At 42.3% G+C, this 13,232-nt stretch overlaps 1 protein-coding gene across 46 annotated transcripts in view; it reads left to right on the top strand.

Annotated features, from left to right (window-relative positions):
- Window positions 1-13,232, top strand: part of CELF4 (CUGBP Elav-like family member 4) — a 671,175-nt gene that overhangs the window by 556,966 nt on the left and 100,977 nt on the right. For 12 of the 46 annotated variants that reach the window (XM_041421992.1, XM_041422014.1, XM_041421991.1 and 9 more), the window contains exon 5: window positions 3,751-3,757. The exons of the other annotated variants lie outside the window; for them this stretch is intronic. In XM_041421992.1, the coding sequence (XP_041277926.1) occupies window positions 3,751-3,757 (7 nt within the window). The remainder of the gene's footprint in view (window positions 1-3,750; window positions 3,758-13,232) is intronic. 46 annotated transcript variants of the gene reach the window in all.

Genomic DNA, 13,232 nt, shown 5'->3' with positions numbered 1-13,232 from the left:
ATTACCTTTGCTGCTGAGTTATCCTGATGTCTGTGCTCATGGGTGTTCAAGGGGGAAGAGTGATGATGTCAGTCCAACCATATTTTAAAGGTCATTGGTGCGGAACAAAAATTATGTATGAAAACTTGACATTTTCTGCTAAATGGAATTCTTGTTTCCCACCTCACCCTAATTAAGATAGTGCTGAGAAGTGCTTGTCATGGGGAAGGACTGTACACTTTGCAAAGACCAGCCAGAGGCACGCTCAACTCCAAACTTTTTACAAGGTGAGATGAGTAACAGAGAGGAAGAAACAAAACGAGAAAACGGAGTTGAGAGAACTATAAGTTTCATAGCAAGAGGAGAAGTAGTTTCAACACACACATGGTCACAGTGCTGTCAAAGTCAAACGTGAGCGCAGGGGGACCAGTTCTGGAGAAATTTCAGGAAACTGAGATGGGATTGCAGCTCACTTTAAGGAGCTCCTACCATGCATAAAGGGCCAGCATGGGAGAAACCAGTGAGACACTTGTCTGCAAAATTCAATTACTGGCTGATAGAGGATGTTATCACAGGATAACCAAAGATGGGAGCTGGCATTCCAAAGGCAAATTAGAGATGTTAGGTAGGGGGGCGATAGGCTGCGAGGAGCCTTTCACAAGTCCCTGTATGGACATTGAACCATAACAGCCACTCATCAGCTGTATAAAACTACCAGCAGCAGTATCCCCAGGCTGGGAAAGACTCTTTTTGGCAAGCTTGTGTACCACACCATGCCATCCAATAGAGCCCATCTTATTGAAAACTGAATCCCTTTGAGTTCCCTGCAACAGCAGCAGCTGGAGGGGAAATAACAGTAAAATTCTATGGCCATAATAAAACACATTAGCCATCTGAACACTCATTTCAATCAAATAATGCAGCCTATTCATATTTAAACAGGAAATATTGTTTAATGTTTATGATAATGATCAAATCAAATTTTAAAAATTAAACACGAAATTAAACATTAAAGTGAGGTTCCAACATTGGGCACTTGGGACACCAGTTCCAGCCCACAGCTGATGGTTGCAATCAGCAGGGTCCATCCCCTTACCTTTGCTTAGTGCAGCTCCTTGAGGAGGGTGTTAGAAGAAGGCTTTGGTGTCACTCGAATGACCACAGCTAGTGCAGGGTGGCTTGATTTTGAGTTGATTACTCCAGTCTCCCCTTAACATCCATTCTGCTTTCCATGGCTGTGACACTTAATGGTTGTTGAGGGGGAAGTGGAAATTCCAAAGGAAGAGTTCTTTCATCTGGATGAAGCTAAATGGGACTTGTTTTTCATCCAAGTGGAAGGCAGTTGTGTTCCTACTGAAATATTTTGGACTTATTAACTTTTTCCGGAAGGGAACAGGGAAAAGTTACATAGTTGCTTTTTTCAAAACACTAAGGGAAACAGAAGTAGAAAATGACACTGTGAAAAAGCAAGTTCTTAGACGTATATAATGGACACAGGAGGCAAAAGTGCAAAGTAGCACCTTATTGCTCTTTAAATACTGTTCCCTTGGGGTAGAACACAGCAGCTTCTGCACACCAGTAACACACAGCCTTTTCTGTAGTGGCAGTAACTGGTGCAGAACTACAGATTTCAAAATATAATATGTTGCTTTACACCAGTGGAGTCATGATCCCAGCTGATTAATTTAAGGTTTTGACAGCACTGTTAAAGTTTGTGTCTAATGAAGACCTTGGAGTGATGGCTAGCAGTTAGGGTATTTCTTTTAGACCATATCTTGTGCTACAGTAAACTCAGAGCCAGGAAACAACTTTCTCCCACATGAAATCTGTAGTGATTTTATTGATACTAAGCCTAGCCGGTTTTTTTCCCCAGCTCTCTCCACTTGAAGTCAGCAGAAAAGCAAAGTTTGAAACTAAAAAGTATTGAAACAAACTCATTGTTTCTAATATCCCTATGCATTGCAGCATGGACCTTATCTGTGCTGTGAGCCTGTGCAGCGATGTTAACTTTTGCTCTAATATTTGCATCTTTCAAGGGAGTATACCCTCAGTGTAAATTAATATCAAATTAGTATGAATTAATACAAAATTAGCAAAGCTTTGGACTACCAGTGAACTGCATGTTGTTTCTTGGAGTAAAAAAAACTCATCACAAAAGACAGAATCAACCTGCCAGTCCCCATTCTTACAGCAATGTTTGCTCAAATTTATTATGGAAGGAGCATGCACAGAGATTTCCATACTATGAAAAAATAAATAAAACAACTGAATAAATTATCTGGGAAAGTACAGCAAAACAGAAAGATTTATCTTAACCTGTGTCTATTGCTCTCATCCCTGTACCATGCACTTTAAAATTGGATTGGTATCCTATAAGAGACTGTCAAGGATTTCATTTGTTCTGCTTGACATACAGATGTACAATTGGTAAAACTGCATCTTATCTTAGTAATTGTCTACACTGCTAAGGCTGTACCTAGTTATTGACTTCAAAAGTCAGGTTCTGTCTGTGCAGTTCCCTGATCCAACATCAGTCCAACCACCTCGAGCTCTATCTGCTCATCTTTCAGCTCACCTTCCTGAGTTAAACCACCTTTCTTTTTGCAATAGCTGCTTTTCAGCTTTCTGCAATCAATCAAGACTGGAGTGTGGGGGTAGAGAATTGAATAGCTTAGTTTCCTGGTTTTGGTACCATCCTTTTGTATCTAAAAGAAAGTCATTGTGCTCTGTTTCTTAAGAACTTACTGAATATTTTGAGGGCTTTTAAAGAAAAAGGGTTTTTCTAGAGTTTGGAGGGAGTTGTTGGCTATATCTAGTAAAATTTCTGTTTAGTAAAAGATTCATAGAGTTGAGTGATCACTGAGAGAAATTTCTATCAGTCTGATGGTCTTTTAAGCACATTTTGTTCCAAATCCAGATTAGCATGTTGACACTGTAATGGTTCAACAGTGTTTTTTCAAACCTGCAGCAACCTTCCCTTTTCACAGGCACATACCGCGAATAGACCCACTTTTAGAAGAGGGCACTTTGTTACCAAAAGATAGCCTTTAAAAACAGGGGGTTTGGGGTTTTTTTCCACTTCCAGCTGGAAAGAGCTTTGACTTTTGAGTTTACAATTTAAAAAAACCAAATAAAGCCCAGATTTTTTCCTGGGAAGCCCATATTTCCATGGCCTTTGTGTATTCTAAATGATGAGCATTATATTTGCAAGTATTCTTCATGGAAACACTTTAAGCAACTGTTGGGAAAAAAGGTTAAAAAGCAAAACTTCTTTTCTTCGAATTCTCCCCCCTGTCTCAATAAACAATAGCGCCATCCTGGGAACTAGTCTTGCTTGAATCCCAACATAAAGGATTCACTTTTTCCAAGGAAAACAAGAAAAATATAGAACAGCTATAGGCAATCAGACAGTTATTCTGACACATATCCCATCTCCTAGCCTAGTCAGTCATAAAGCAGAGGGAAAATTGCAAGAGCAATATTCTTTCCTGGCTTCCTGCAATTGGCAGCTCAGGGATTTCCAGAGTCAGGGGTACATTCTTTGTATCAGTAGTTTTCAATGGATTTTTCTTCCATGAGTTGTCCTGCTGTTTTTGAGTTCACGTGGATGTTTAGACTCTGGTTTTGCATCACTGGCATTTCTCATTGTTTGAGCACAACCATTTGTCCCTGGAGGAGGCAGAAGTTAGTCAAAGAACCTCAAGACTGACAACTTGTGCAATCATGAAACAAAGCACTGAAGTCTCTTTTCACTTCCCCAAATGCTGTCAGCCAAAGCGTGGATGTAGCTGGCATGGCAGTTTCAGAGAGAAAAGCCTGGCTGCGCAGGGCGATGAAGCTTACCAGATGTCATCACTCAAGGTAGAATCCCAAACCCACGGTGCTCTACGCTTTGTAGGAAAGCTGTGAGCAGCAGGAGTTCAGCAGCTGTGGTACAGCTCTGCAGCAGGAAAGTACTTCCAAGGCCAGACTGGGTGGAAGCATAGGTGAGCTGGTTCCACATTTCAGAGTTAAAGCCATCTCCAGTCGTAAGTGAGAGCTGCGAGACAAAGAGCATCGGGTTTTCAGGGTCCTGTGGCACCTTTGCCATATGCCAAGCAGTCCAGAAAAAAACTGGTTTTTAGCAGCTGGCAAACAACGCCAGTTCTAGGGATGGCAGGCTGTGCCTACGTCAGCCAAACAACATTCCAGCTCACAGTGAGGAAATTTCTCTGCTCTTAAGAAAATGTCTGTAGTTGTCATGGCTTTTTGGGGAGATTATGTAGGTTTTCAGTCCTGTTTCTTGTCCTCTGTTCAATTTTCAAGCTTCTCTACATAATCAGTGTTTGCAATAAAGTGGAATGATGGTAAGGGAATTGGAAGGACCCACACGTAAATGAAGATGGTAATTAGATTAGTATGTAGATCTGGGATTGTCTGTTACACCAAGAGCTGTGTTCATGTGTTAGCTTTGTTCCTGGGCCTCCTTTGTGAGAAATCCTTATTTCAGGACTTCACAGGAAACGCATTATGGCTTTTGTTGTTTGTAAATTTTTTACTTTAGACCTTTTTTATTCTTTGATTCTTTTATGGACTCCCCAGGTGCCTGTAACAATGTGGCAATCAACACAGATATGCGCAGTAGAAGAACTTCCCCTTTATAAATAAATCTATGCAGATATGGCAATCTACCTCAGGGTACCTTTCAAAATTGGGAAAAAAAATGTCAGGGAATGAATCATGTGATGCTTCAGAGAGTTTGTGGATATTGCTCCCTGATTTTGGAGGCTCCTTTCACTTTTCTCTCTCTCTTCCCTCTTATACTCTCACCTCAATGTACTTTCATAAAGACAAGTGAGTAAAACTTGTCATTATGCATGAGCAGTTTTCAGGGATCCTTTGTGATGCCCAGTGGTCAAGGTCCATCCCCAGAGCAGTGGTGTGCGAGGGGTAGCTCAGGAGCATGTCCTGCTTTCAAATGTCTCCACACACCTGCTACTGGCCTCAGCTGGGCACTCCCTGCAGGCACAGCTGGGCGGTGGATTTGAAACTAAGCCTCTATTAAAATAAAATAGAAAGCATGACATCTTTGGAAAACAGAGAGCCTGGGACTGCAAACAGTAAGAGTGCAGCATGATGCAGACCCAAGGCAGGATTTGGCTTTGAATGATGCTCACAATCCTGTGTCCTCTGGGCTTGCCACCCACACAGCTGATTTCCTCAGCCAAGATTTTGCAAGAAAGGAGGAAATATCCTAACCTTCACAGCAAAACTGAATGTCTTCTTAATCAGGCTTAAATGCCCAGGAGGAAATGTAGGCAGACAGGTTTTGCCCTCTGACAGCCCCAAGAAGGGACAAGTGTCTTTACGGGGACAAGGGTGACCAGAGACCCCTGGAAAAGTGACCTTGGGGAACATCTGACATCCAGCTGTCTGTAAGCTGCAGGGGAGATGCCTTCCTGGAGTGAAGTGGGAACTGTCCGTGGCCTTTAATGTCAGCCTAAAATGCTCCCATGTGATGACCCTCACCAGATCAAATTACCGCCTCTGTAGTTTGGGGGTATGCATTTTTATCTTTTTCTCTGTCACATCAGAAAAGAGAATGTTAAAACATTCTAATGGAGGTTTAGCTACCCTTACTAGGGGAAGCTGGTGAGGTCTGATACCATTTGACATGAATATGCTGGGAAAAGTCAGAAAGAGTGTGAACCTACATGATTCCCAGTCAGAAAGAGTATGAACCTACCCAGACCCAGCACAGTTTTGAAGAGGCAAAACTGGGTCCTTACCAAATCCCAGGGCAGTAGGACAAAATGTTATAATATATAAACACATATTATTTTCAGCAAAAATAAAAATCAAGACCCACTGTTGAAGAACAGATTGCCATAAACAAAGGTACCACACAGAGATGGGCTCTATGTGAAAAACAAATCCAAACAGAACAAAATTTAGTGGAATGACACTAAGGAATCTAGTTTAGATGAAAATGGTAAATAATTTACACTTTAAATGCTTTCAAAATGCATCACTCTCCCTGTGAAAGACCTTCACTACTTTAAGGAGAAGGAGGACCACCAGGTGCCCCTGCAGATGCCCCTCAGCTCTGACAACCCAAGCGCCTCCTCCATACACAGGTGTTACCCCTGACTGCTGCCTGTGTTTGCCATATGTCATCCCTTTTCTGTTCACTGCCATTTACATGCTGGCAGGCTGACTTTTTAATTAGGTAAGAGTAGGCTGAAGATTTCAGATGTGGGCGCTTGAGAGACCCTCCCCTTCACAGCAGGCTCAGCTTCCTCAGCTTTAGCTCAGGCTGACATTATATCAAACTGTGCCTCTCCCCAGTGGGATAACCACAGTTTATTTACAAGCTACAACGGGAATGTCACAGTAAATGAAGACGAAAGATGTGCAGGAAGTGTGATTGCTGCCTGTGACTTCTTAAGAACTGCTTATTAAGGAAATCGTCCTTTTAAGCAGCAAAGAGCCACCAGAACTGGCCATGTTCAATACTGGGGCAGGATCTGACCTGCTCACCAGCACCTCTATCGACAACATTCCTCCTGTGGTAATGATGCAGATGATAATGAGCATATTAATAATAAATAACACTGTGCGCATTTACCATGTCCCTGATCCAAAGGGTGGGAAATGCTTTACCAGCTAGAAAGTGTGAAGTCCCAGAGCAGCTCTTTTCTCTGTGTGGAGCCTATTGCTATCCTAAGCAAAAGGACTTTTGTCATTTGGGTTAGCAAAGAGAAGTGGCAGTAGAAACACTGGATTCCAGTCACTACGGTGCTGCTGATTCATAGTGTGAACTTGGGGGAGTTATTTCAGAGCTCTGAGTCTCAAGTTAACCATCTGTAAAATCAAGATAATTATATTTACAGTGCTTATTTCATAGAGCTGCTGTGAAGATTAATTAATGCATATATATTTACAAAGTGCTTTGAGATCTTCAGGTGAAACCTGCTGCATATGTGTGAGATATTAATTTTCTAAAATACCTTGAAACCTCAGGAGCTGCAGTGTCTTGCCAGGTATCACTACATTTTATAGTGCTTTTGTTCTTTGTCTAAGAAAGTTGTTTTGCAAGTAGCAGTAATATATTGTGTTAATGGTGTGATACTTTAAAAAGAATAGTTTTTCCCCTTTCCTTTTGACTTGCTTTTCCATCAGATTATGGGTTTATCAAACAGTAATTTTGGGTAATTATTAGAAAACATATTTTTAACTTTTTTTTTTTAACTCCTGTAGATCTCATCACAAAGAAAATCCCTGTGTTTATTTGATATTGGCTGTTCCAGCTGTGTTGCTTGTTTGTGATCAGTTAGATAAGCTGCAACACACATGATCCAGAAAGAAGATACGGGAAGGCACAGTGAGGGACTGAGGGTTATATGTGTTTATTTTATGCACTGTGGGCAGGATTGCTCTCCCCTAAATTTAGCCATCTGAATATTAATGGTTAAGTCTAAAGTTGTTTGAAGTTATTTCATACTCACTGGAAAGAGGTGGGCACTGGCTCAGAGCAGCTTGCCTGACCTTTTTTAGGTAGGAGAGATCAGTGCAGCTGACCAAGTGTCCACTGCAGGGTAAATGGGGCAGGGTACTGAGTTCCCCTGACTGTACAACAATCCCTCCACTGGCTTTGGCAACATAAAAGGGCAGACTATCTGTAGGTAAAAATGTGGATATTTTAACCTGCCATTGAAATCTCACCTCAGAAGTATGGCCTAATTAAGAGGATGAATACTGAATTATCTGATGCAGGCAGATATGCTGAGAGTGCCACGTTTCTTACAATTAAACAACAGTGACTTCTGCAGCACTGAGTAGTCTGTAAGCATCTCAGTGTTTGTAAATAAACTTAAAAGAACAGCAGGTTTTGATAATATAAAACTCCCATACACTCACCAGTTCTTAACTCTGCCTCTTTCAGCTGTTCCAGGATTGTGCATGTTAGTCATATTGTGTCCAAGGTTCTCAAACTGTGGTATTTCCACTTCCTTTATTTTAAAGCAATTCTTCAGTTTTAGGAACTCAAAGCCAAGAAGCATTTCAGTAGAAGGTTCCTTCCTTAATTTCTCTCTCTGACCTGCAGTCAAAGCCCCATGAACCACATAATTCAATTCTTCCATTTCTCTATGCTTATATATTCATCTGCAGATAGCTGCCACATCCAAAACACACACAAGTTTTCTTCCTAATTTTTGCTCATTCTAGTCACCTTTGAAAAAATTCTGTATCCCAAATCTATAAGAAAGTGAAAAGAATGTTTGCACATGCTCACCTCTATACAGAGAAGTCAAAGCATTCAACCAAGGAAGCAAACAGGTGAAGACTGTTTAGGCATCTTCATGTTCTTTCACTAATTCAGTGGACTTTTACCATAGTAAAAGTTCTTTTATTTTTTTTTAGCACCAGCTGGCCACCTGTTTTAATATGCACATTTACACACAGACCTACATATCTATGTTTAGATAGATAGAGATATATGGATTTACATTGGCGTCCTGAGAGAAGAATTCTTTTGATTTTCTCTGGACATCTGATCTTCCTCAAGGCAGTTGTCATTCTACATTAATTTGTCTTGTTCTGCCTCAGCTCACTCTTTTTTGTCTTAAATGCCATATTAGAAAATGTTTACAAGCCCCCTGCCTCCTTTGTTGTTCCCACAATCCACCTGGGCACCTAGGGAAGCATGCCGTGATGCTCCCTGACACATGTCAGCCCACATCTCATCAGGGGCTCAGCTGTGTCACCCCCGATGATATTGCGTGGCAAGATCAGTCGTGGGCTACATTACACCCAATCCTGCCCCCAGGGGAGGTGGGAAGGACTATGCTAATTGCTTCTGACCCTCCAAGATCCTGGAAGGAAGTGGCCTTCATCCGGTGCAGCAACAGGACAGATCTGTTCAATGGAGAACACGTTGCTGCAACGTGCACAAACCCCTCCAGTGCCTTTACAAGATGGCAGAAGCCTTTGCCCTGTGCCTGTGGTGAGATGATGTGGCACAAGAGTTATGGGATCAGCTCACCTGGAACTATTCCCAATAAGTGTAGGACCATGCTTCCATCACAGCCCTGTGCGTTATAAGTTATAAAAGCCTGTGCTTGGACCCTGCTGCATAGCTGTTGCTTCAGTGCCCTCCAAGAACCCCCCTAAAAACCCTGGATTCTCTCTTCAGGGATCCCACAAAACAGTGGAACTGTCTCTGAAATGGAGGAAAAACATGGAAAATCAGTACATTTCAAAATACTCCTGCCTATTCTTTACCTTCTTGAAAGAAAGGAAGTTTTCTAGTTTACTAGAATCATAGAGTGTTTCAGGTTGGAATGGCCCTTAAAGATCCTCTAGTTCAACCCCACTGCCCTGGGCAGGGACAGCTTCCACTACATCAGGTAGCTTCAGGCCCAGTCCCGCCTGACCTTGGGTGGGACATCCACAGCCTTTCCAGGCAACCTGTGCCAGTGTCTCAACATCCTCACAGTGAAGAATTTCTTCCTAATATTTCCTTATTAGAAGGTATCACCTCTTTTCACAGACAACAGAGTGCTAGTTTTAAAGAAACACAGGAGCTTCTTCTGTTGCCCAAGACTTACCCTCAGCCCTGCAGAGCCCTGCCCTGAGCCAGTGGACCAGCACACAAAAAAGGAGGATGAAAGACCCAGCTGTTCTCTGACCTGGCTCTGTATGTCCACATCATCAGATGCACACATGTTCATGTCTCTTGTCACTGTACTGAAAGAGAAATGTAGGACTGAGAGGTGCAATCATTCCCTCATCATGTTCAGTATTTTCTTCTCCCCTTCATTGTTCTCTTTCTTTCCAGTACTTCTTTTTCTTCTTTAATCGCCCTTTACTACACTGTGCTTTTATGCATCTCCTGCATGATGTGCACGGGTGTGTGGCTTTACGTTTCCCTGGCATGCAGATATTGCTGTCTTGTCCTTTGCTGGGCATGAACCCCACAGTCATCACCTCCAACAGAATCAGACCCCTTTTCAGATCATGTGTGCATGGCTAGGTTGTAGAAACCTCTCAGGGGGGAAATAAATGCATGCAATTATGTGAAACAGTTAGAGCAACACTGGATAAAGAAAACAGAAATTGTATTTGTTAGCCTGTTTTCAATCAAGCTTTCAGAAGCACCAGGTGCTCTAGTAGAAGCAGAAGGCAGTTTTAAGATAGCCTTACACCAAACCAGTTCCTTGCCAGTTTTCCTGAATTAGACATTGGCTTTCATCCTGCATGATAGATATTTTGTCTCTTCCCAAGTCCCAGAAACTACAAGCTAGTCCTTGTAGAACAAAATCCAGCGCTGAAAACCCCTGTGCACGGCATTCCAAGGCAAACAACTTGTTCTGCAAGGCAGGGCAGAAACGTAGGGGGTCAGAATTGGGTTAGGCATTAAGGCTGCGAGCTCTGTACAAGCTGGGGAGGGGGAGATTGTTGGGTCATTGTTTGTTTGGTTTTTTTCACTTGATTATCCAAGGGATGCTGAGTAGGTGGTGTAAGATTTTACTCAAATTGCTTGTGTTTAAATGCAAACACACACACTGTACACACACAAGTACACACTCATAAGCACACGAAAACGAGTGTTTCAGTGTGGGGGCAGGGGATGGGGTGGGAGAGTGGAGCTGTCAGGACGATGTCATGGCAAAGGCATCCCATCAGCTAGAGGGGGAGATTTTCTGGGCCTTGGTTTGAGAAGCAGACAGATGAGTGACAGGGGTTAAAAGCTTCCCGCTTTCTTTTCCACATTGCCTCCTTGATGGTAAAGAGTTTCCTGTCCCTCACACAGAAGGTGCTCTGAGATTTCAAAGCATTTTGCTGGAAATACTGCACAGACTATAATAAGCTATTGTAGCCCATGGCAGAGAAGCCCAGCTGAGCCTAATTCCCCATATCCTTAACTCATCAGCCTCTGATCAAAATGCAGGTTCAGTGTCCTAGAGTACCATTAAGTAAAAAAAAAAAAATACACACAAAAAAACCCAATTAGTACATTTCATGATGTTGAGAGATGTCAGACTGTGCACCCTGGGCATGGCAGTCCTCTGCTTAGTCATGAGACAAGCAGTGTAATCTACCCCACAGTCTCCTGTGAGCCTGACCCAGAGGTCCTGAAACCAAAGGACAGACAGGAGCATGAGCTCCTCCACTCTTTCATTTTCCAGCTGCCTGGACAAGGCTGTCACAGGCAGACACAGTCAGTTTTGACATTAAAAGCATCATCACCCACTCTCATAAGGAGCAGAGCTCAGCCAGGACAACCTCCAACACTGGCAGCAAGGAATTTTATGTTAATGGTAAAGGTTAGCAAGGGAATTAGGAGAAAGAGACAAATGGAAAGAAAGAGGAATGTGATTCTAAACGGCTGTGATGGTCCTGGAGATCATTGTTGGATGAAAAAAGTGGTGACATTTGGCTCTGAGTGATCAAAATTACAGAAAAACAATAATAAAAAACACCTGAGATTTGCTGCACAGCAAAAAAGTTTGTTACTCAATTATTCCTGAAATAGACCACATTCCTCATAGACTCCTTTGCAAATTTCCTGGGGGGAAAATTAATTGTATGCCTTGCATTTAACCAGTTCCCTCTCCCAAAGAGGTCTGGGCTCATTCCATCTATTCCTCATTTTATCTTGGATCTTTAACACTTAATGAGCAGGAGATTGGACCCATGGCCTTGTTGTCCAGCACCATTTCCCTTAGAAGAGACTGCATCAAACTTTCTGGACTAAGGCAGAGCAAACCTCACAGATTTCACAGACGTGGGAGAATATGACCTCCCAAAGGTCTCTTTCATTCATTGAGCCTGAAGATGAGACATCATTGTGACACTAGTGCTCTAAACACCTAAATAGATGAGATCTCAGCTCAAAAATCACACCTCTGAGCTTCATTATTTAAATATTTTTATGCCTGAAAATAATTATGCCAGACAACTATAATGAAAACTTCTCCTTAGCCAGGAGACAGTCAAATGGGCAGCAGTAAATCAGTGACCATGACTTCTTAGCTCTCAAGCTGGGTTGTGAGGATCCTGCCTGGTGCTTGCAGAACCTGTTCCCATCTCCAGGTGAGGCTGGAGTGGTTCATTTGTGCCTAATGATGTCTTTTCCAGGGCAATGCAGCTCATGGCTTAATATAGACTGACCCAGTGATTGTGTTTAAGTGAGTCTCTCTTGGCTACAGCATATTGGACCCATTTTTTTCATTTTGCAGAACCAGACACCCAGGTAACAGAGTGAAAAAAAAGGAAATTAATAAACATTATATTTCTGTGTTTTTCTTCTATCAGTACATTCAATTACTTCTTCCTAATAAACAAGATCCATTTGGGATCAACAGGTCTCAGGACTGATTTTATTTTATTATCATCAAGGAGAACTGGCTTTGCTGTTAACCTTTCAATTTATTTAAAATGCCCTGGGTTTCGTATTCAATTTTTATGCTCCCTATTTCTGATTGTTTCCTTGAAATGGAAAATTCAAGGACTTTGGTAAATGGATTGAAAGGTTGCCTTATTTCTCTCTCACTTCTGCCTTTGCATCCTCTGCAAAATGCTATTTTGCAAATCATAAATATGGGGATTGCAACAAGTATTCATCAGAGTATGGCAGGGAGGGCTGAAGGGGCAGAATGGGTTAGACTGTCCAAGTGAGGGGAAGAAGTAAGAAGCTGGTGAGAAAGAGTTAGGAGGTGAAATTAGTACAAACTGGCATAGGCTGGCTGTCCCTGTAGTCCCTTTGGTGGTGGTATCCATGGGCTGAGACCAGTGTTACACTGCCGTGGTCTGTGGCAGTCTGGGGCCATGGAAAAGAGCCTTCAGTGGGTTTGTGAAAATCTGTTGAAGAATTCATTTTCTCATTTGAGACTAATTTACACTCTTTTTATAGTAACTCCAGTTGAAATAGTGCTGATACAGGTATGTGTCACACTGTGAGAGAGACTGATAGTTCTCCATCGCTGCACAAATTGTCACCTAAACTGCAAATGGCAACACTTGTCCCATACACCCAGCCCACACCTCCCTAAGCAGGATCACAATTTCTGGGGTATTCCATACCCCTTTGAGGCATCACAAATGAGGTATCACAAATAAGTGACTTCCTCAGAACAGGTTTTTTTGAACTGAGTCACAGAAAATTAGCACCTAGTGCCAGAAGTTTCCCCATTCAAAATATCAGCATACCCAAACAGCAGCCCCCTCTAAGGAGTCAAACTCAGGCCTTAAGTAACTGCAGAATGAGA

Source organism: Onychostruthus taczanowskii, unplaced genomic scaffold (assembly GCF_017590055.1).
Source record: "Onychostruthus taczanowskii isolate IOZ18803 unplaced genomic scaffold, ASM1759005v1 scaffold70, whole genome shotgun sequence".
Taxonomy (NCBI): domain Eukaryota; kingdom Metazoa; phylum Chordata; class Aves; order Passeriformes; family Passeridae; genus Onychostruthus; species Onychostruthus taczanowskii.
Note: the sequence above shows the minus strand (reverse complement) of the source record. Positions and strands in the feature narration are given on the sequence as shown.